This window comes from Zootoca vivipara, chromosome 11 (genome assembly GCF_963506605.1).
Source record: "Zootoca vivipara chromosome 11, rZooViv1.1, whole genome shotgun sequence".
Classification (NCBI taxonomy): Eukaryota; Metazoa; Chordata; class Lepidosauria; order Squamata; family Lacertidae; genus Zootoca; species Zootoca vivipara.
In genome coordinates this window covers 62,565,361-62,589,290 of record NC_083286.1, presented here as the reverse complement: position 1 = coordinate 62,589,290, position 23,930 = coordinate 62,565,361, and the positions used below count along the sequence as shown (strand labels likewise).

Sequence of the window (23,930 nt, the reverse complement as noted above, 5' to 3'; positions counted from 1 at the left end):
GCTGCCTCCGGGGGTTGGCAACGGCCAGAGACTCCTCACCGCACGGCCTGGCCCCACCTCATCTGCTCACTGGCTCCGGGGTGGGTTGGCACGGCCAAAACGTGTGCGAGCAATGGCTCAGAGGGGCCCAGAGGCGGTGGGAGCGCAGAGGCAGGAAGCCTTGCCCAGACCCACACATGAAACCTGTGAACCTGGGATTTGTGGGAGACAACACAGACTAATTGCACACACACACACACACACACACACACACACACACACACACACACACACTCCTGGGGTGTGTGCAGAAGCCCCCGGGGGACTTGCACATCGCCACACTCCCTAAACATGACAGACAATTTGTTCGCCTCGCTCTGCAGAACCAGGCCACACACACAACCACAGGGCATAGGAAGACCATGAGTGGCGGCTGCATTTGAGGCCAGGATCCATCTCAGCGAGCATCTTGTCTCCCTCTGCAGCCAGCCAGGTGCTTCCGGGAATCCCACAAGTAGAGTGCGAGGGCCACAGCACCTCCATTCCCAACACTCGTGTTCTGAAGTAGACTGCCTCTGAAGCTTGAGGTTCTATTGAAGGTACCGTGGCTGACAGCCACCACTAGACCCCTCCTCCTGTGCTGGACTCCAATTCCTATCAGCCCCAACCAGCCTAACTGATGGCCAGGACTGATGAGAGTTGCGTTCCAGGGGTGCCTGGAGGCCGACCATCTCCACCAGTCTTGCGCTAAAGCCCATAGACGCCACCGCAGTTTGTAGCAAGATGCTCTGCAAGGAGACCTTTCTGTCGATCCTGAGTCTTTGTGGGAATGCACTCCCAATGCTTGCATGCGGAAGAAGCCCTTGGCCACCTTGGGGGGGGGGCAGTGTGGAAGTCACTGAGTTGCAGAGAGGAAAGCCTTCTGCTCTCCCCCTGTTGACTTGCAGGATGGCCATCTGTCAGAGATACTTTAGTTGTGGTTCCTGCATTTCAGAGGGTTGGACTAGAGGACCCTTGGGGGTCCCGTCCAACTCGCCAATCCCTCCTACTGCTTGTATCTCCAAGAATCCCAACAGGAAAGCTCTCCCCCCACCTCAGCTGCCTCCTGATCTCTATATTAATTGTGTGAAGAATGCATGTGTCTCTCTCTCTGTGTAGGTGTGAACCCTCAAGCAGCCCCCCCCTTTTCCCAGAAGAGGGACGGGGGGGGGGCACCAACTTGGATAGCTTTGAAAAAGGCTTAGGGGGAGGCACAGATTCCCTTGGCTACCAGCCACGGAGCCGGCACAATTCTTAGTCACTGGGAACAGCCAGTGGAGAGAGTGGGGTTACCTTTGGGTCCTGCTTGGGGGGGGGGGCTTCCCATTTGGGCCCCTCAGTGGCCACCGTTGGAAGGGGATACTGGACTAGATGGGACCCTTTGATCTGATCCCATTTGAAGGCTCTTCTGTCCTCCAAGTCCAAAGCACAGAGGGGCTATTGGGGGGGGGGGGTCCTAGGGATTAGAAGGGGGGCAGGCTGGCATGGCGGGGAGGGGGAAAGAAAAAGAGCTACAAATCCCACTCCCAGCCCCCTCCCCCTCCAGGGCCTCCACCTTCTGAAGTCCTAACAGGTGTTCCCCACATGCTGATCTTGGTCATCAAGAGTGAGAAACATGCTCCTTTTTCTTAACACCCCCTCAAAAAACCAACGCACCCCTAACAAGGTATTTCCCAGCTTTTGTGTTACGATCATGGCTGAATCCGCACCCACAGGGTGCTCAGGGTGTGGTTTGCCCTCTGCACGCACAATAAACAAAGCCCAGAATCCTTCCCGCCCTTGCACTGGCCCACTTGCAGAGATTCATAGCATTGTAGAGCTGGCTGGGACCCCAAGGGTCGTCTCGTTCAACCCCCTGCAATGTGCAGGAATCCCACAAGGAGCTGCCTCTGAATGCCAGAGCGTGGAAGCTTAGTGAGCCCAGCCTCCTCGCATTTCCAGCACGCTGGCCGTGTGCCAAACTCTTCTTTGGGTGCAATGCAATGCTAGCATCCTGCTTGCTTTGCCCCGAAGTTGAGTTGAACTGATACAAGCAGAATGTAATGTCCTCCCATCTATATACAGTGGTACCTCGGTTTATGAACACAATTGGTTCCTGAAGTCTGTTCATAAACTGAAGCGTTCATAAACTGAAGCGAACTTTCCCATTGAAAGTAATGGAAAGTGAATTAATCCGTTCCAGATGGGTCCGCGGAGTTCGTAAACCGAAAATTCGTAAACTGAGGTGTTCATAAACTGAGGTTCCACTGTATGCTAAATATTCATTGCAACGAAGAGAGTTCAGTTCCAGGTTTTGAACACTGAGAGTAGCTGCATCTGTACAAGTTTACAAGTGTGCACACGGACACACACACACACACACACACACACACGGCCGCCCACCTTCAGGGCTGGGGACCCTCCAAATGTTTCTGGCTTCCAGCTCCCATTATCCTAACTGGGGCTGCTGGGAGCTGGGAACCCAGGAGTGACATATTGAAAGCCCCCAATTCCACATCTCTGCCATCCTTGTTCCTTGCCTTTGTGGTTCCTGGGGAGGCTTTTGCCATCGCCTCGCCCCCTGAAGTCTCCTCCTGGTTGATGATCCCTTCCTGGAACGGGGTGCAGGATCCCACCCCCAATCCTCCATGCCCTGCAGATGCCACACCTACACCCACACCCCTGCCATGCTCTGCCTGGGCTCCAGGGAAGCAGGTCCCATAAGCGATGTTGCCTTTGACTCAGGGCAACCGTGGAGGGAAGGGCAGCGTACCCCAAATGCCCCCCCTGTCCCAAGAGTCACGCTCTGGCTCCTTACGGGTGGCGGGGGCACCGGACTCGGGGTGTGTGTGTGGTCCCTTTGCCCCAAGCTGAACTGGCCAACACCTACTGGCGCTGGTGCCCTCTGCCAGGCTCAGTGGGCACGGAAACCTCAACATTCTCCTCCTCCTTAGCTGTCCAGAGGCTGCCGGTCAGTCCCAAAACAGCATTCAGTCCATGTGGAAACAGAGGGAGAAGAGGTCGTCTTGGGGGTGGGGGGCTGGTGCTCAGCCAGCAGGGGTGCCCCCCAGGGCTAATACGCCACCCCAAAAGGTCCTGTTGATGAGCTTCTTTCCCAAGAGAGTCCTTCCATGGTGATGGGGGGGTCAGCAGAGGGGCACCCGCAATGCACCCCCACCCCCAGAGTCAATATGATGTAGCTGCAACTGGCGAGGTCAGTGGTGTTGATGTCCCTCTTGTTGGCGTGGGGGGGGGGTCCCTGCTGCCAGTGGGGAGGGGGGAGAGGTCCTTGCTACAAGATCTGAGCTTCTGCAGGAGGGGAAAGAGAAAAAGGAGGTGCAGTCATAGAATCGCCTGCGGAAAAAACATTCTTGCTTAGACAAGCCGACTTAAGATGCCCAGAAAGCGGGTGTGAGCTTTGGTTGGTTTGAGGGTTTTTAACTTTCTCTGTGTTTTAAACTATTGTTGCAGATTTTTCTCAGGGACAACGTTCCTGTTCTCCGGTCACCTTGCTAAAAAGATTTCCGGTTCAACAACCCTGCCCAGATGATTTAGAAAGTTGATGCAAGTTTTAATGGGTTTTGAGTCTATTGCGGATTGCATCTTTTGCGCATTTGAAAGAGTTGCTTTTACAGATAATTTTATTGTTTTACTCTCTTCGTAAACCACTTTGATTTTTTTTTAATAAAAAAAAACATTCAAGCTGTGTATAGATTTTATGGGATAAATAAATGAGGACTAAGGGGGCAATAGATGTACAGGGAGATGGATAAACCAGAGAGCCTCCTGGCACCAGACAGACCAGCAGCCACCCTGAGGACTAGAGTCTCCTGCCCTGCGTGCCTCGCCTGTGCTCCCTGTAGCAGCTGATGCTTCAGTTGAGATTCCTGCATTGCAGGGGGTTGGACTAGATGACCGTCAGGGTCCCTTGCAACTCTGCAGTTCTATGAAATCTGCTAGCCTGCAGGCGGTTCTTTGCTGCAGCCCCATCCAGGAAGCTGCCTGAGCCCTTGGAAAGCTCCGTCCTGCAGGTTCTGCACAAATCCCAAGTCTCCCTGCTAACGTCTCTGCTCAATGCTGCAAGCTTTGCAACGTCTACATGGCTGGACTCCCAGGAATGTCCAGGCTGCTCTGCATGGAACATTTTACCCGCCTCTGAAACCAGCCAGACGAGGCCTCGGCCAGCAGGACTTTCCCAGCAAGAAAGCCCGTTGGGATTCTGCAGGCCAAAGTGGGGGGGGGGGGCATTTCCAGACTGGTCTGTCTGCAGCGGCAACCCCCCCTTCAGGCAGGAGCCAGGGGGGTCTGGAGGAATAGGGAGGGGAAGCATCAGCAGGGAGATTTGCCCAGCTGTGCACCCCAAATTAAGTGGGAATATGTAAGAGATATTAAGGGGAAAGGAGACAAGAGTACTTCCGGGCATGCACAGAGTGATCATCTCAGAGAGAACGGTTTTAGAGTTTAAAAGTGGTGGCGGAGCTTCCATTTTCAGGTAAACAGAAGTCCAGGGAGGGTTGACACCCCCCCCCCCCGGCTTCAAGGCTTAAATTGAGCCAAAGCCCAACCCCTGACAAGGGAAGCAGGAATAAATAAGGAAACACACCCCAATTCAGATGGCCTTGAATAATTAGCAGCCAGCAAGAGGGTGGCCTGATCCTGTGGGTGCCAGGACAATGCCAGAGGGAGGCTTCCAGCCAGAGGAGGTCTCTGTGCACTCTGAGGGGGAAATGCTCCTGCCCCACACCCTCTTGGGGAGCATCTTGTGTCGCCCCCCCCACTCGCAAGGCACAACACAGGGGGCTGTACTCACTGGGCAAGGCCTTCATGTGGATGGCAGCGGCAAGGAGGTCGTGGTTTTTCGTGGCCTCTTTGCTGTGCTTCTTCATTCGGACCCTGGGAAAGATGGGGGGGGGAGAGAGAGAGATTTGGGGGTGGGGGCTTAGCCGTGGGATGCATGTTTAGCCTGGAAGAAAGGAAATGGAGAGGAGGTAGGCTAACCAAGGGCTGCCCCATGGAAGGTAGAGAGGCCATGTCTTCTGCTCCGGAGGGGAAGACCTGAGCCAAGGGATTCAAATGGCGAGAAAGGAGATTCCGACTCATCGCGAGGAAGAACTTTCTGACCGTGAGAGCTGTTCAAGAGTGGAACCGTCTCCCGTGCAAGGCGATGGACTCTCCTCCCTTGGAGGTTTTTCAGCAGAGGTTGGGTGGCCATCTGTCATGGTTGCTTGAGCTGAGATTTCTGCACTGCAGGGGGCTGGACTGGATGACCCCCAGGGCCCCTTCCAACTCTACAATTCTATGATTGTTTTGTATTGTTTTTATAGGATTTTTGTTTTTGTTTTTTTGTTCTTGGACTTTTTAAAATGACGATTTATTAAATTTATATACCGCTCTTCGTCCGAAGACTGCAGGGTGGCTTACACCATATAAACAAAACACATGACATAAAAATAGAAAACAACAAAAAAAAAACCACCCAACTTTTAAAAGGCCCTAGATTTGTTTGTATGCTAACTTGATATTTGACAGCGGGGGGCTGTCTGCAAATATATTTTTAGGAATCCGAATTGGTGGTTCCCAGAGTGCATGGTACTGCCACATCAACTATGGGGTGGGATTACCCGGGGTGGGGGTGGGGGTAGGAGTGGAGGTGTGAATGGCTATGAGACGTTGAAAAGCTGGCATGGCTGAAGCAAGTGCATCAGTTTTGCTGCATTAAACTAAACCGTTTTAATTTGATTTTCAACAAACAATTGCTACTGTTTTGAATTCGATTGTGTTGCTACCTTCCTTAGTGGGTTGCGCCAACTGTATTGCTTTTTATAGGGTATCGGGTGGTCTAAGTGGCCCTAGGAATGAGCTCATGGAACTGAGAGGACAGTGGCCCAAAAAAGTTTGGAAGCCACTGATCTAAATGAATGAACTGCCCAGATTGTGGGCTGGAGGGGTCCCACCTCGCTGTGTTCTGCCTTCTGCTCTGGCAGGGCCTTTCTGAGGCTCTTCCAAGCAAGGCCAACCCAGTCCAGCCCCCTCTCTGCCCGTCTGGACTTCCCTTCCCCGGAACTGGAAGCCTTTATTTTGACTCTCCCACCAGCTCCACAGCCTTGGCGACACAACCAATTTGCGTCTTGTTTTAGGTGGAGAGTCTCCAGAATCGGGGTGGATTCCAACCAGCAAAACACAACAGGCCAGGCTGGGAAGAGGACGGGGCAGGGGCACAATCACAGAATTGTAGTGTTGAAAGGGATCCAAAGGGTTATCCAACCCAACCTCCTGCGGTGCAGAGTGTGGGGCTGGAAGCGGCTGCCAGACCTCCGGACCTTCTACCCTGCCAGCCTTCCCACCGGCTCTTACCCTCCGGGAACTTCCCCTAACACACATATTTTTGCAAAGCGATCTCCCCTAATAAATGCATTATTTTTATCAACACTTTATCCCAGAGTTCGCATCCTTGTACACATTACTCAGTTGGAGAACCCCACTGCAAAATTCAGAGATGTGGGAGCCCGGTGGGACGCCTGCGTTTTGATTTGTGCGCTGTTTCTGAAAGTGCAAATCCGGTAGGCTGGCTTGCCAGCGTGAGCCAGCTTGTATCTCTCCCCCATCCCTGCTCACAACTGGGGGGCCACCACAGAGCAGGCCCTGCCTCCCATCGCCGTAGGTTGAGCCATGCCCGCTGACGCAACCGCACCAAGGGCAGAAGCCGGGGTTTGAGGGGTCGGAGGCCCTCCAAATAGGGAACTGGTCCTTCCCAAGCAAGGTGCTCCAGCAGAAGTGTTGGAGAGGAAGGGCCCCATTCCCTCCAAGGGAAGGGAAGGTGAAATCACACTTACCACATCAGAAAGGCGAAGACCAGAATCACCGCCAGGACGAAGAAGGCAAAGACGCCCAGCGACACCAGAACCGCCACCTTCTCCGTGGGGTCGCTGTGGCCTGTTAGGGGCAGAAGGGAAAGGGGAGACTTTGCGGGTGTCGGGCAGCCTCTGCAAATCACGTGCCCTCCATCACTGCCCAAGTCCAGGGCAAGACCTACAAATGCCTGATCCTGCAATGCTATCTACCAGGGCCCCACAGAGAGGCTGAGGTCTGAGAAGCAGCCCTGTCTTGAATGGCTGGACTGGAATGAAGCCAGAAGCACCACTGGCCATAGCAGGTGGGTTCAATGGTCTCAGAATTAAGGGTCTGGACAGAAAACACAGGACAGAAGGGTGAATGGGCGAATGGGCCGGGGTGACGGATCTGCTCCAAAGCAGGGTGTTCCTCTGCCCAGGGTGCCCAGGGCAAAGCCCAGGGGCTTGGGTGAGCAGGATGGGTGCAGAGAGGCCACAGGGACCCTTACAGGACATAGCTCACGGCCAAAGACAATGCAGTGGAAGTTCATAAACAATGCCTGGCCTGGAGAAAGTGGAGAGCGCCAAGTTTTCCTCCCTCTCTCCTAACATAGAGGGTCGCCTGGAGCCACCTTTGCATGTCTTTAGGCACCAGACATCGCTCTTTACCCTTCGGCCCTTAAAAAACCGATGGCCTGTTAAATGGGGGCGGAGACTGTTGTTATGATTTTATGGTTATGCTATGCATTATTATGTTTTTATTATTGTGCCGTGTAAACGTTGTACACTGCCCTAGGGTCTTTGTACAAAGGGCGCTGTATAAATTGAATGAATGAATGAATAACACTAGAATTTGTGGACATTCAAAAAAGCGGAATGTCCCATTTATGTATCCCTCTGATGCCTTCAGTTTTATATTTTTATATTTTTATGTATCCCTCTGATGCCTTCAGTTTTATATGTTTATCTTTGTATTGAGAAATGTTTTTTGTTTCTTACTATCGGTCGAATAAAGTATATTGAATAATGGAATGTTGGAAGTGATCTCTCTCTCTCTCTCTCCCCTCTCCCTCCTCCTCCCCTCTGGCTGCTGGCCTGTCCTCCTGGCACAGAGCACTCTCTGGGGATGAGGCCCCATGGGCACTGTCCTTCCCGGGGGTCTTCTGTTTCACAAACACAGTTGGGTTTCAGAGAGCAGCCTTTGGGCATAGGCAAATATCAGCCCCATCCCTGTGCTCAGCCCCTTTGCATTTAAAGGTAAGATAATGCCCCCCCCTCAAGTCCTGAGGAGGGTTTTTATCCCGTCCCAGGAAGCCCACAAAAAATTGCAGCGCCAAAATCTCAACACAAAAGAGCTTGAGATTGTATGGTGCCCGCCTCCCCCTGACTCTGTGTGGGTCATTCTTAGAGACCTACCAATGGGCCCGTTGTTGGGGGCCAGAGAAGGCTCCTCCGCTGGGCTTTCTGGCTTGATGGCTGCAGTGGCTGTTTCGCTGGGTACCAAAGTTTGTCCTGGGGAAAGAGAGCAGGCATTTTAGGGGGAAGAGGGAGATTACAGAATCGTGGCTCTCCCCCTCCTCATTTAATCCACACAGCAACCCCGTGAGGTAGGTTAGGCTGAAAGGCAGTGATTGGTCCCAGGTCACCCGGTAAAAGCTTCTTGGCCAAGTCGGTAAAGTCCAATTCTTCCTTTTAAAGTGGAAATGTAGCAATTCAGGACACACCCAGACTTCCTTTTGTGTCGCTTTTCTAGGTACGGGTCTGCACTTCAAAGCTCCATGTCCAAGCACTCCCCCGCCCTTGCTGCTTTCCCCACGAAAACCCGCTCTTTACCACGGGGGGGGGGGGGAAATCTGCAGAAAGCCTGAATTGCCATTTGTTTTGATTCGGTGTTAAAGAATGAGTTTTCCTGGGGAAAGCACTGAGGCAGGCAAACAAACAAATGCTCAGACACAGACCAGGAAAGTGTGGACCTGAGTCAAGAAAGCGCAGAGCAAAAGTTAAGTGTGGATGAGACCTCGTGTTTTAACCCACTCTATTTGCACAAATGTGAGGTTATGTGCTTGGAACCCTCTTGCAAAATGCTGACAGCCTGGAGGCTCCCTGGCAGCCTCCTCCTCCTCCAAACAAGGCACATGCCCCACAGCTGTGAGGGCTGCTTACCAGTGGCAGGCGTGGCCCACGCTTCAGGGGTCCACTCGCTCCAGCTCCCAGCATCCATGAAGTCCTTTGCGCTCACCTGGACCACATGAAGCAAGCCCAGCAAGGCGTCCGTTATCACCTCGGACACATTGACCGTCTCCACCTGCAGATCCAGGACACACACAATGGGCAGCTGCAGGATGAGACCCCTACTCTCTGCTTCCCAGAATGTGGCATCCTGTCTGGCAGTTTTCTTTCCTCTTTTTTTGGAGGGGTGCTCCCAGCTCCTGCCAGGGGGCGGAGGGCACCCTTGGTTCCGACTGCCATCAACCAACCAAGAGCAGGCCATAGATCTGTGAGCCATGAGCCCCTGCAGATGCATACTTGGAGATTGGCAACGATGGATCAATGTCCTTGGGGGAGATCCTGTCCGCCAGGATCAGTCTTCTTGGAAGGGAAGCCCTGATAAGAACTTCATAAATACAGAAGCAAACCCTCGGTCCATCTAGTTGTGCTAAACTCGCAAGCTCACACTCTTTCTGTTGTGTATTAAAGTAATAGCACAGCCAAGTATGTATTGTAATATAATATATAGAGTTTATTGTATTGTAGAGTTTATTTGAATGCATAAGTTCCAGCGGGAACCTATATCATTTGCTGGTTCAGAGTGCAGGATTTGGATCCGCTGCTGGATTGGTTTACGCTGGAGGGAATCCTTGCCATTGGTTCCCGCCAAAATGTATCTTTTCCCTGCTAGTTCTCTGTTACTATATAAGTCCCAGTTTTCCCCATTCCCTGTGTTCTGGCTCTTACTTGTTCTTTGAAGTAAAGAGATGTTGTACCAGATCCTCGCCTCCTGCTTCTCATTTGCACTGAGCTGAAATCACTGAAGACCCACTACACAACACTTTCCACAAAACCCTGAGCACAGCTGGCTAAACAGATGTTGCATGGAATCTGGGGAAAGAGCTGCCAGTGAAGATTCGTAGAGATACAGTACTCAGAATCAAGGAGACTTTATTGTTAGTTAACAGAAGTCTGCATTTAAATCCAGATATTTTTGGAGGAGAAGGTGGTGGGACAATGGAGTTCTGGCACCAAGGAGAGGACAATAGGCATTCATGTGTGTTTGCTGTTGTGGCCAAGATACCAATGTTGGCATTCAGTACTAGCAAATACAGCACAGGGAGACCTCGCTCTCTGCTGCCATCTACTTTTGAGTCCCAGTTTTGGAACAGTTTGGGGGACGAGTGGCATCGTGGTGGTTCTGGTCCTACTTTGATGGAAGTTTCCAGAGGACGATGTTTAACATCTACATCAAACTTCTGAGTGGGGTTATCTGGAGTTTTGGAGTATGCTGTCAGCGATCTGCTGATGACACCCAGCTCTGCTTCTCCTTACACCTGCAGGTGAGGCACTGGAAGTGCTGGACCAGTGTCTTGCCTCAGTAACAGACTGGATGAGAGCCAACAAACTGAAGCTCAATCTAGATAAGACTGAGGCACTGTTAGTGGGTGGCTCCCGAGACCAGATGGATGGGAGGTTGCCTGGGAGGTTGATGGAGTTATGCTCCCTGTGAGGGGGAAACAGTACAGAGAGCCCCCGCCCATCTTGAGCAGTTCGTCCAATAGCAGCGGAGCTAGCGGGGAGGGGGAAGAGTCCAGTGGGGAAGGAGGAAGTAGGGGACAGGGCTCTGGCAGGATAGCAGAGCCTCTGTTGCACGTGAGAGAGGAAGAGAGAGCGGGGGAAAGGGGGGAGAAGGAGAACATGGAAAGGAGACCCTTTTTCCCTCCGGTTCCGGAATTACGCAGGAGGAAACACGGAAGGAGATTTGGGGTGCCCAGACTCTTATGTTGGAAGAAAACGCGGGAAGCGCCATTCCAGGGTTCTGACCTAGACTGAGAACATGTATCCTGTACAGCCCTAGCACTGTAAATAGCCTGCACACAATAAAAGCATGAAAAGGCAATGATTTGGAGAGTCGTTACTCTAGAGTAGTCGCAGCGCCTCCTCTGTGACACTCCCTCTGAAGAACTGGGTGAGTAGTTTGGGGATACATCTAGAGTGGCTTCCATCAGCTTCGGCTGGTGGCTTAGCTGTGCCCCTAGCTGAACAGGAATAGCCTAACATTTGTTGTCTACACTCTGGTAACCTTTAGGCTATTGCCTCTCCCCATGAGAACTGACCTGGACCCCACGGTCGTCATCTGAGGCCCTTCTTCATGGGCCTCTTCCAGGAGAGGTCTGGAGGGTGGCAACACGAGAGCAGGCCTTTCCTGCAGTGGCCCCCCACTTGTGGAAGGCTCTACCCAGGAAAGTTCACCTGGGGCCTTCATTACATATCTGTCAGGGACCACGCTGAGGAGGGCTGCACTGAGGAAGAATGGCGGAAGCCTCCCTCTCCCTCTGCTCCAGATCAGGATACTGAATCTTCCCAGGAGCAGTGGGGCAGTATAGATTTGGAACAGTGGTTTGCAGAGGGGCACAGTCCAGAAGGCAGAAGTTGGGAAGAACTGGGTGGTGAGCAGGAGATGGTCATTGGCGAAAGGGTGGGTGAACAGCTAGGAGAGAGGGAGTTAACAGACCCACTATCTCTGGAAAGTGTCTATCCGCTCAGCCCAAGGTCAAGGAGAGCAGATAAGGTGGCAGCACAGTGGCTGGAGATCAGGTTGCAAGACACGGAAGTGATGTGGGTGATTAGGGGGGAAGTGGGTGGGACCCTAAATGGGTGGGACCCTTAATGGGGGGGAGTAGGGGGGACCCTTAATGGCAGGGGGAAGTGTGGGGGAGCACCTTCATTCCTAGAAATGGATTCTTTGTTCTCTCGCTATGGTCATTAAAGTTTCTAACTGGTAAGAGACTCCTTTTGCTTTGTTCTGCTTATCTACTGCCGGGGGTGGGGTGGGGGAGAGGAAGCCGAGTCCCTGAAGCCTACAAAATCTTTAGCTACCAGGCATAAAACTTCCTCTATAACCAGGCCTTTAACTATCTAGGGACCTTTGGAAGTGGTTGTGATGTTTTTAAGGCATTGAGTTGCCCTGGGCAAGACAATGTGACTAGCAAATTCAGCAAACAACAAGAGCAATGAAATAATAATTCAACAAGAGGCCAATGCCAGGCAGCTGGGCCAGAGTTTCAGAAGCGGGCAGGCAACATTCCCCCTGCTTAGCTTGAGCCCTGGGCTCCATCCACTCCTGCTGCCCTCGACTCACCATGGACCAGGAAGTGGAGGTGACAGGTCGATATCGCAGGCGGAACTTGAGCTCAAAGTGAGACGCCATGGTCCAGCTGGAAGGGTACTCCCAGCTCACCTGCAGCCGGCTGGGTGCTGAAGGCACTGGCTCCACCTGAAGGTGCTCCGGAGGGTCCGGCTTGACTGGGGGACAAAGCAGAGGGGGGTTGCTAATGCTGCAGAGATGGGAAGCCCATCCCTTGATAACGGCCGCCCAGCCCTGGAAACACCACCCTATCTGAACTCAGCTATCGTGGGCACATCGTGAGGAAGCAGCATCACTCCTTTGAAATACTCCACCTCACCCGCTCTATCTGGGCCAAAGAAAATGGCTCCGGCAAAACCGGGACATTGACATGCCTCCCCCCCCCTTCTGAAGGCAGGACTTACTTATCCCTTGCATGACGATGTTCAGGAGGCGAAAGTTGGAGCCCAGCGGATTCACCTCCGTCACGTTGACCCATAAGCCCTTCCAGAACATGGAATCGTGGATGGTGCATGAGAACGGTTTGGCAGGATCCTGGATGCAGGGCCCCTGCGGAGACCTGGCCAGAGACAGAAGCGGGGATAGGAAGGCTTTGGCAAAGACGGTGATCTGATCTGAAGAAGTGTGCCTGCACACGAAAGCTCATACCAATCGCAAACTTAGTTGATTTCTAAGGTGCTACTGGAAGGAATCTTTTTATTTTGTTTCGGTGATCAGATCAGTGAGCTCCGCTGTGCAACCCCCTCCTTCCGCAGTCCACCCCACGACAATGGAGAAAAATAAAATAAAACCGTCAAGTCCATGAGGGGAAAATCCGCAGGAAACAGCTGCTTTCCTAGGGCCACTCAAAAGGGCACAAAGAAATAACCGTGCTTTCAAGTTCCCCAAATCTCTTAGTGGCCACGATTGTGATGATGCAAGAACTGGTTGTAGCCCAAGAGACAATATGCACCTGTTTTGCAAAAGTCCACGAAAGAATCCAAACACCATAGTTTAAAACTACTGCTAGAGGACAAGAATCCCAAGACTTCATTAAATGTAGCCAAATTCTGTGTGTCTGCAATCAATCGCAGGAAGCAAGTGGTATCCCATAATGATCAAACCCCTAAATGTTAACTACAGGGGGTACGCTAATAATTAATTTTAATTTTTATATTTGAATCCTTGTTATATTCACACTGTCCTTTGTATTTTTGATATGTTTTATGATCTGTGATATTGTGCGTGTCGATGCTGGTCTGCGACCGTATTAATAGATTCGTTCAATATGGACCTGCCTTCACCAATCAAGGGCTGTCCAGATGCTTTGGGCTACAGTTTCCATCTATCCCAGTCAGCATCCCTGAAACATCTGGAGGGCGCCAGGTTGGTGGACGGCCGATCTACACAGTCAGAATAATCACACGTTGGAGCTCCGTCATTTCAGAAGGTGTGAGATTTTGTATGGGAAGAGCACAAATTGTGTGTGTGTGGGGGGGGGATAAGATGATCAAAAGCAGGACCTGAGCACAGGAGCACTTTCTCCTCCTGCGGTTTCCAGCAGTTGGCACCCAGAGGCATTTGCAGTGGAGGGAGAACACAGCCTTCAATAGCCTTATGAAGATCTCATAAGGAACAACTCAGACCTTGTGATCATCCCCTGAGGCCCTTCTTCATGTGCCTCTTGTGCAAGAGACCTGGAGGGTGGCAACACGAGAACAGGGCCTTTTCTGCAGCAGCTCCCTGCTTGTGGGATGCTCTCCCCAGGGAGGTTCGCCTGGCACTTTCATTCTACACCTTTAGGCAAAGATGTTCCTCTTCAACCAGGCCTTTGGCCGATTCATATTCTACAGCTTTTTAAAATGTGTTTGTGGGAGGGCAGTTATTGGTTTGTTTTGCTTTTGCTTTATTATGTATCTTGCATTCTCATTTTGGATTTCTATGTTGCGTACTGCCCTGTGATCTTCGGATGAAGGGAGGCATACACATTAATTAAAGAAAAATTATAAAAAAAAAATAAAGATGAGAAGAGCATCTACTGGATGAGGCCAATGGCAGATCCAGTCCAGCATCCTGTTCTCTCAGTGGCCAATCAGATGCTTCCCATGAGAAACCAGTAAGCAGGATTCAAGCACAAGAGCCCTCTCCGCTCCTAGGGTTCCCAGAAACTGGTATCCAGAAACATCGTTGCCTCCAGCTGTGGAGACAGAGCACAGCCATCCTGGCCAGTAGCCATCAATAGTCCTCTCCTCCTCCATTAATTTACCTAGTCCTCTTTTAAACCCACCTAGGCCAGTGGCTATCCCTGCCTCCTGTCTCTACCCTAACACTGTCTCCATCCCTGTTGCAGGCAAAGCAGTTTCCTGGGTGGAGGGTTAGAGCCCCACAACCTTGGATGCCTTCATTACACACCTTTAGGCGCCAGGCAAAAATGTTCCTTTTTAACCAGGCCTTTGCTTGACCTGATCAGCATCCCATACCCTTTACAAATGTGGCTCTTTTTTGGGGTGTGTGTGGGGGGTATTATTGGGTTATTGCTTTTATTTTTATTTGATATACTGTGATATTTTTATGTGAACCGCCCTGAGACACCCGAGTATAGAGCAGTATATAAAGGTAAAGGTAAAGGGACCCCTGACCATTAGGTCCAGTCGTGACCGACTCTGGGGTTGCGCGCTCATCTCGCATTATTGGCCGAGGGAGCCAGCGTATAGCTTCCAGGTCATGTGGCCAGCATGACAAAGCCGCTTCTGGCAAACCAGAGCAGCACATGGAAACGCCGTTTACCTTCCCGCTGTAGCGGTACCTATTTATCTACTTGCACTTTGACGTGCTTTCGAACTGCTAGGTTGGCAGGAGCTGGGACCGAGCAACGGGAGCTCACCCCGTCACAGGGATTCGAACCGCATACCTTCTGATCAGCAAGCCCTAGGCTCAGTGGTTTAACCACAGCGCCACCTGGGTCCCATAGAGCAGTATATAAATAGTAATAATAAATGCCTGGTAAAAACCGAAAGCTATAATTGCCCGCACTCCTGCTGTGCTGAAGAGAACCAGTTTAGCCCTCGACTGGAAGCGTCAAGGAGGCCTGGAAGGGTTTTCAGGAGAGCAAGGGAAAGTCAGCCCCATTCTCCCCAGCCCCTTCCTCCAAATGACATCACCATTGTTCAGGAAGATTGCCTGCCAGCCTGATTTGTGTGCCTTGCCGCAAACTTGCATGCCAGGGGTTTCCTGCTTCCTGGCTCAGAGCCAAGGCGCTTTTGCATTCCCAGAAGGTCGCAAGCAGGCTGCAAGGAGCCTCGCAAGCAGGGAAAGGAAACCGGGCCGGATCCTTCTGGGCATGCGATGCTACGAGGCGAGGCGATCGCGTGCGAGTCATGGGAGCAGCTGGGCTGAGGCATGCAATCTCCGTGGGCACAGAGGAAGGAGCCGTCTAGCCCAGCTGAGAGATGGGCAGCCTTCCTTTGCTGGAGGCCCCAGTGGGGAAAAGACGAAGGGAAATGGGAAGGGGAAGCCTCCAGGAAAGGATAGGAAGCAGGGGCCACCATCCGTTAGTCCTGCCAGCCTGAAGGAGGGATGCCTATCCCTCTGAAACCTCCCAGGTGTCTCCTGGAAAAGGCACTTTTGAGAGGAATAAACCATCTTGAGTACCCTCTTCGAAAGGCAAACTTTCTAAGTCCTTCCAAATTCAATGGGAGATGTATAGGGTTGTGCTGTGATACTTCTAAAAGGATAAGAGAGTTGAGTTTGCAAATATTTGCTGCGCTAGGCTCTGATTCCACAGCTGGAGGCAGCAGCGCTTCTGAATTCCAGCTGCTGTGAATCGCAGGAAGGTTGAGCTGCTCTCATTTTTATCTATTTCTTTTATTTCATAAAATTTATACACTGCTTGGTTGTAAACAACAACAACAACAACAACAACAACCCACCAAAACGGTTTACAAATGCAAGAAAACCAAAAAAACTTTAAACATACCAAAGTTAAAATAGTATAACGGATCAAAATTCTTGTGCCTAAGTCCTGCCTGCTGGCGTCTTCCCATTGGGGCATCTGGCTGGCCGCTGCGACAGATGAGCCACTGGCCTGATCCAGCAGGCTCTATTTACATTCTTATTTAAAAGGAGGTCAGAAAGAAGAGGTGGAATGCTCAGCTGGGGCTAAAAGGAATGGGCCCAAGCCAGAGGGAGGCAGACTTCGTCCCATAGGAGGAATTCTAAGCACATGGACAGGAGAGCCCCGAGTCTTCCCTAGAATGAGGGGGGGGGGGGTCCCTGGGACACAAACATGACAGCTAGTCTTGAGACAAAGGGCTGGACCACAAGAACTCACCTTTGCTTATCGGCTTCAGCATTCACGGACCCACTCCTGGGGGGAAACGGGAGAAAAAGGAGAAAGCATTGAGAAAATCCAGCAAGTGAGCAGGACTTTGGAACAGGGAGAAAACTGCATTCTATTATTATAAATGATAAATTTATATTATACGCTCTCCCATCAGATCTCAAAGAAATAACTACCTGATGTTTAGAAGACATCTGAAGGCAGCCCTGTTTAGGGAAGTTTTTAATGGCTGATGTTTTAATGTACAGTGGTACCTTGGGTTAAGAACTTAATTCGTTCCGGAGGTCCGTTGTTAACCTGAAACTGTTCTTAACCTGAAGCACCACTTTAGCTAATGGGGCCTCCCACTGCTGCTGCGCCACTGGAGCACGATTTCTGTTCTCATCCTGAAGCAAAGTTCTTAACCCGAGGTACTATTTCAGGGTTAGCGGAGTCTGTAACCTGAAGATTCTGTAACCCGAGGTACCACTGCATTTTGAATCTTTTGTTGGAAGCTGCCCAGAGTGGCCAGGGAAACCCAGCCAGATGTGTGGGGTATAAGTAATAAATTATTATTATTCTGCATTCTGCAGAAGAGAACTTGATTGGTTGTAAAATAAAATAAAAAAACACTTCTAAGAGGTTTACAAAAAGAATAAAACAAAAACATTATTGGTATTTTTTTAAAAAAACTATTTAGAACATTCAAAAAATTGAAATCAGTGATAAACTGAAAACAGATCAAAATGCACTTTGGTGTTTTCTACATGGCTGGGTAGAGTTTTCTAAAGAAAAACGTTTTGAGCAGGTGCTGGAAAGCGTCTACTTGTCTGGATAGGACTCCCTAAAGAAAAACGTTTTGAGCAGGTGCTGGAAAGAGCACAGCAAAGGTGTCTGCAGGATTATATTTAACAATATTTATGCTAAACAATTTTTATTACAATTTACATTTGATTGTAATAAAAGCTCCGAGTACTTTACAAAAAACAAAACACATTAAAATTACCCATATAGAGGACAGTTAAAAACTGCTGTTTTGAAAAACACACACATCAAAAACTAAGTAAAATCAACAATTGGCTGAAAGAAGCTTAAAATGCAAAGAGTGTCTACTTGTCTGGATAGGGCTTCCTAAACAAAAACATTTTCAGCAGGTGCCAGAAAGCGTAGAGAAAAGAACCTTCCCTATCTCTCTCTTTTAAGTCTTTGTTTTAATTTAATGCTTTATTAACTGTAGTTACATCTATACATCAAATATATTTTAGTCTGTAAATCAAGCACATCAAAATAAAAATTCCATCAAAGAAGTATATATCTTCATAAATTTGACTTCCCATCCTTCTCAACATCTTTTCATCCTAGTAAACCTATTGCCTAAATTTTATCAGCAAAATCATAATAAAATATTAATATGCATCTATGTATATATATCTATTGTAACCCATTTAACCTTTATTTACAGAGCTTATTCAAAAGCTGCTACTGAATTCAGATTGCAACACTTATTTTTTAAGTAACTCTTTAGGTTTCCAGTTATCACTGAACTCCTGTTTTTGCTTATCTTTAATCTTTTCTGAGAGACTATCTAGTTCAGCATATTCTACCAATTTTAGTAACCATTCTGATCTGATGGGGATTTTGTCTCTCTTCTCGCGGCTTTGGTGGCCTACAGAAAGATTTTCCTTATCTTCCTGACTATATCTGGTACTGTAATACCCAATAAAAATGATTCTGGCTTTTTTGGGGAAGGATGCATTTAACATTATTTGAAGCTGAGTATGTGTGTCATTCCAGAAGGTTTTGCTTTTTTTATAAGCCCACCACATGTGGAGCATGGTTCCACCTGATTCTCCGCATCTCCAACATGTGTTAGGGACACTTTTGCACATTTTGGAGAGTTTAGAAGGGGTTAAATACCTTCCCCATCTCAATAGGCAGGGAGTTCCAGAAAGGAGAATGGTGGCAATGAGGGAGGGAGGGATGAAAAATAGCACATGGTGGGCGAGCTTGTGTTGGGGGGAGGTTTGATCCCGGGGTTTTGCGGCTCACAGCTCCTGCTGTCACCTCCTAGGCTACTTTGGCTGTGCTCCTGCTGAGCGTATGGGAGGGCAAGTGCCCTGCGGCCAGCCAGCACCCACACCAGGGCCCGTTCCGTCCTGCAAAGGAAGGGCATTGAACCCTGGCCGGCTGCTCCAGCGTAATGCCAAGGGTTGGCCAGAAGGAGGCAGCCTCCTTTCAGAGTCAGGGGCAGATACCTATTATTCATTCCTACATTCATTCATTTTGTTCATTCATAAAATTCATACACTTGATGCCAAAAACAACAACGTCAAAGCATATCACAAAAAGACAAAACAAGAAAAGAAAGAACCCTGCTTTAAAACATAACAAGAAGTTAAAATGCTCAAACATGAAAACGGCGACACCTGTCTAATCCTCTTTGAAAGCCATCTAGGGACTTCTTGAGAAAGCAAGTTCAAAAGTTCAATGTGCTCTGCCTCTTAGCCCCCTGCTAGGTAGTCCCACTGCCCTCGAGGGGCTGCTATAGCCCACTTTCGGTACTGCTGGGCTAGCATGTCAATGGCCGGCTTGCCCAACACCACAAAAGGTTGCCCACATGCCCTCCAGCTGTGCTCCATGGCAGAGGTGGATGCACGGCACAGGAGAGGCAAGACCCCAGAATGAAAGAGGAAGGAACCCCCTCTATGGGGAACCGATTTGGCTGGGAAGCCATATGTTTACCTCCCCCACCAGCCAAGTTTGACAGGCGAGCACCTGTCCATCTCCTGGCATCACAATGACTGTCAAGCAAATCATTTCCTTTCCCTGCGCATTTAAAAAGCAAATTCCTTGGCAATCAGCTGGCCTGGGGTGCCTGCAAAACCTCATTTTGGGGGGACCCACCGCAGAACTTGATGAGGCTGAAATGGCTTCACGGGTCAAAAGTGGATTTTAAAATTTACAGCATGTTATACACTGAAAGAAAACTATATGAAAATGATATATAGATGGTATTTACCTTCTAGCAGACTTGCAAAAGAATGTATAAATCAAAATCAAATTTGTGCTGTAATCATAGAATCAGAGACCACAAGGGCCATCCAGTCCAACCCCCTGCCAAGCAGGAAACACCACCAAAGCATTCTTGACATATGCCTGTCAAGCCTCTGCTTAAAGACCTCCAAAGAAGGAGACTCCACCACACTCCTTGGTAGCAAATTCCACTGCCCAACAGCTCTTACTGTCAGGAAGTTCTTCCTAATGTTCAGGTAGAATCTTCTTTCTTGAAGTTTGAATCCATTGCTCCGTGTCCGCTTCTCTGGAGCAGCAGAAAACAATCTTTCTCCCTCCTCCATATGACATCCTTTCATATATTTGAACATGGCTCTCATATCACCCCTTAACCTTCTCTTCTCCAGGCTAAACATGCCCAGCTCCCTAAGCCGTTCCTCATAAGGCATCGTTTCCAGGCCTTTGACCATTTTCGTTGCCCTCTTCTGGACACGTTCCAGTTTGTCAGTATCCTTCTTGAACTGTGGTGCCCAGAACTGGACACAGTACTCCAGGTGAGGTCTGACCAGAGCAGAATACGGTGGTACTATTACTTCCCTTGATCTAGATGCTATACTGGAAACGAATGTAAAGAAAAGGAAGGTACTTTCTACCATATGTGGTATTCCTGTAAGAAAACAAGAGCTTTCTGGAAAATGATTTACAGTATAAGGAATTGAAGAAAATGTTCAAAATAAATTTTAGTAAAATACCAGAAGCTTTTCTTTTAGGAGTAGCTGATACAGAAATTCCCAAGGACCTTAGAAATTTGTAGTCCACAGCCAGAACAGTATTTGCCCAGAGGTGGAAGGAGGATCCCACTCCAATCAAGAGATTAAATTGATGGATTATGCCAAAATGGCAAAATAAATGGGTGTGGTAAAAAATCAAGAGGATTTATTATTATTATTATTATTATTATTATTATTATTATTATTATTAAAGAGTGGGGGACATTTGTGGAACATATGAAAAATCATGGCATGCAAGTAAGGGCATTAGTACGCTCAGCTTAATTCAAGCAGTTAAAATTATTATCAAGATTAATTAATTGTAGATTAACTTTAAAATGGAGTAAAGTGGAAAAATGCAGTGTTAAATATTTAAATAAGATAAGAAACCACAAGAGGGTTGGGGAGGGAAGACTAATATGTACTTGTATTGGAAATATGTGATGGTTAGGTGCGTATTGGTAAATTTTTGAAAACTGAAAAAAACTTATAAGAATAAAATAAAATAAAATGGGGAGGTCCTGCTGGTGGAACCCAATTGGCGTTGAACCTGTGACAGGGTCTTTTTACTGGCGGTCCCAATGCTGAGATGGAATAGCCTTTCATGTAATGGATTCACAAGAAAGGAAATTCCATCTCAACTTTGGGAATAACCTTCTGATGGCAAGAGCCGTTCGAGATTGGAACAGACTCCCTCAGAAGGTGGTGGCCTCTCCTTCCTTGGAGAGGCTGGGTGTCCCTCTCTCAGGGATTCCTCTTCTTTTTCTTCTTCAAACTTGATTGAAAAATTTAAAAATAACTACCAAACCATAAAGTGTCATCTTACAACAGATGTGAAGTCTTGCGAGCATCAAAGCAAGCTCAGAAAAAACTTTTACATTACAGATTGAGCTCACATCCACAGGGCACACTTCAATCTAAATCATTCAGATAATTTCTCCATAATGGCTGCTAAATTACAGTATTATTGGTAATAAACGAAGTAAATCGAGAACATATGGCATCAAGCCAATCTTTCTTTGTTATTCCTCTTACCATCCTCTGATGGTGAGTTTAAGCGCCTCTTAAGTGACGATATTCCACACTTGTTGGGTCCAGGTTTTGAAGGTGTGTGTGGGGGGCTGCCCACTCCCCAACTGGAAGCAACTATCATTTTTCCCCCATGTATAACACGCCCCGTGTGTAAGACACCCCCTATTTTGGGGGACTCCAAATTAAGAAAATGGGGGAAGATTGCCCAGAGTTGTTGAGGGTTTTTTTTGGGGGGGGGTTGCCTAAAATCACTCACCCGCCTGACGAATACTGACAATAACGCGTGCCACCAAAGCCACCAATCGACTGCCCAATCACCGCCAGCAGCCGTCAATCACACCCCCAACTGCCGCAGCACCAGCCTATCAACAGCAGCCTTCCGGCAGCCACCCACCACCCGCCCTTCCGTTGATGGCCACCTCCTGCTCGCGGCAGCAACCAATCGCCCGCCCACCCTCTGCACTCTCCATGTATAATGTAAAGGTAAAGGGGCCCCTGACCATCAGGTCCAGTCGTGTCCGACTCTGGGGTTGCGGTGCTCATCTCGCTCTATAGGCCGAGGGAGACGGCGTATGTCTGCAGACAGCTTCCGGGTCATGTGGCCAGCATGACAAAGCTGCTTCTGGCGAACCAGAGCAGCGCACGGAAACACCGTTTACCTTCCCACCGGAGCGGTCCCTATTTATCTACTTGCATTTTGATGTGCTTTCAAACTGCTAGGTGGGCAGGAGCTGGGACCGAGCAACAGGAGCTCACCCCATTGCAGGGATTCGAACCGCCAACCTTCTGATCAGCAAGCCCTAGACTCTGTGGCTTAACCCACAGCGCCACCTGGGTCCGAGCCATGTATAAGACGACCTCCAAAATTTTCACGTTCTTTTCTAATAAAAAATCATCGTCTTATACACATAAAAATATGGGATTTGTCTCACTGCTGTCATACGAGAGAAGACCCGCGGTTTATCGCGACATGTGGATTGATAAAAGTTTTCCACTGACAGCTGGGCTAGCATAGGATCAGGTAAAAGATGTTGCCCTGTAATTGCGGAGGACAATGAAATCCAAGCCCCCTAGATAGATAGATAGATAGAGAGATAGATAGATAGATGATAGATAGATAGAATATCTTAGAATTTTGAAGTGTCAGGCATAGCTCTAGTGGCTTTAGCCCAAGCATAGCAGGGTTTTCCTGCACAGCGCAGAAGCTAGTTGAGGTGGAAATGACTAGTCGGCTAGACGCAGAATAACTATTTACAGGATTTATTAAAAGAAAATTAAAGCAGCAGAGTTTCTGCATATAAAGCAAAGCAAAATAAATCCTCTCTGTCTCTCTCTCCAACCATACACAGCACTCCTACTCCTGACACCCAACAAGAAACAACTGTGCTAGCATTCCTAGATGACAGAGTTCAGTGCTGGTCGTTAAGCAATCAGAGAGTAGTTTCCAGGCCAGGCAGACCTTGGCTTTCTGCCAAGAGTAAATTGACACTGCCTTGAGTTAATTGTGTGAAGCAAGAATCTGTAAGTTTCCCATGAGAACCAATTATTAGAAACCGAACAGAATAGATGATAGATAGATAGATTCTCAGTCCCAAACCACTTTCCAGCTACTGCCTCCAAGCAGCAGCGAGTGAGTGAGTGGGGGGCTTCTCCAGTGCCTTGAAGGGAAGGGGAGGTGGGGGGGGGGTCTCTGCTCGCTTCCTTCTTCCTACAGGCTGTCTCCAGGAGTCAACCCCACCCAGGCACTCCCTTCTTGAAGAACACCAGGAGAGATCTTCTTGCCGGGACCCTGAAACTACCCCGGCTCACTTTTTTTTAATACGGAGGGAGTGTGGCTGTGGGTTATTTACGGCTTGACTAACTGTGTCAGGAAGGAGCCAGAGGGGGCTTCAGCCCCACTCCCTCCCTCTCTCGCTGCGGTGGACTTGGTGGGTCTGGAACCATCCTCTCGGTTACTCCACCCTTCTGGAATGTCGGGTGGATACATCAGGGGCCCCCACCTCCCTTTCTGTCCCGGCAGCACTTTCCCCTTCGTCTGCTGGAAAGACACAAATCTTTCTTCTTCTTGGTGAGTATCAATTTGGACAAAGCAATGGAAAGCCGCGTGGTGTGTTTTTTTGGGGAAGGGCCTCCCGGCCAGCCAGCAAAGTTTGGAAAAGAACGCGGCATTTGCAGGGCACGAGAACGCAAAGTCAGAATGCAAGGAGAGGGAGGGAAGCGAGCCAGAATTGCTGCTGCAGCGGCTTCTGCTGCCCCACCCCAACCTATAACTCCCACCCCTTCAGGCCCACCTCTACTCTGACTGCATTAACTGAGAAATGGGTCTAAGTGTGGGAAGAGAGCTGCCTCGGCCTTTGATCCACGTTGCCATCGCGGAGGAGGGAGGCCATGGAAATGAAGAGTATGGAAACCAAGACTTAGGATGAATACTTCTGGGAGTTGGGGATGTTTGGGCTGAAGAAGAGAAGATTGAGAGAGGACATGAGGATACTGTTGACATCCCACTGTCTCAGGAAACAAGGACGGAGTGTGTCTTTGGGGGTGAAGACCAACCGCTGGGGAGTTATAGCGCCTGCAGAGACCGATAAGGGAGAGACATGTTCTGTTGCAGCTGGGGCAGAGGAAGGTGTCTG

General features: G+C 49.4%; 1 protein-coding gene across 4 annotated transcripts in view; it reads right to left on the bottom strand.

Annotated features, from left to right (window-relative positions):
- Positions 1-249: 249 nt before the first annotated feature.
- Positions 250-23,930, bottom strand: part of IL11RA (interleukin 11 receptor subunit alpha) — a 122,487-nt gene continuing 98,806 nt past the window's right edge. For all 4 annotated transcript variants that reach the window (XM_060280406.1, XM_060280405.1, XM_060280407.1 and 1 more), the window contains 8 exons: positions 16,496-16,531; positions 12,591-12,745; positions 12,181-12,344; positions 8,991-9,132; positions 8,244-8,339; positions 6,831-6,930; positions 4,808-4,890; positions 250-3,306 (listed from right to left, as the gene is read on the bottom strand). In XM_060280406.1, coding sequence (XP_060136389.1) covers positions 3,290-3,306; positions 4,808-4,890; positions 6,831-6,930; positions 8,244-8,339; positions 8,991-9,132; positions 12,181-12,344; positions 12,591-12,745; positions 16,496-16,531 — 793 coding nt within the window. In that variant the 3' untranslated portion in view covers positions 250-3,289. The remainder of the gene's footprint in view (positions 3,307-4,807; positions 4,891-6,830; positions 6,931-8,243; positions 8,340-8,990; positions 9,133-12,180; positions 12,345-12,590; positions 12,746-16,495; positions 16,532-23,930) is intronic.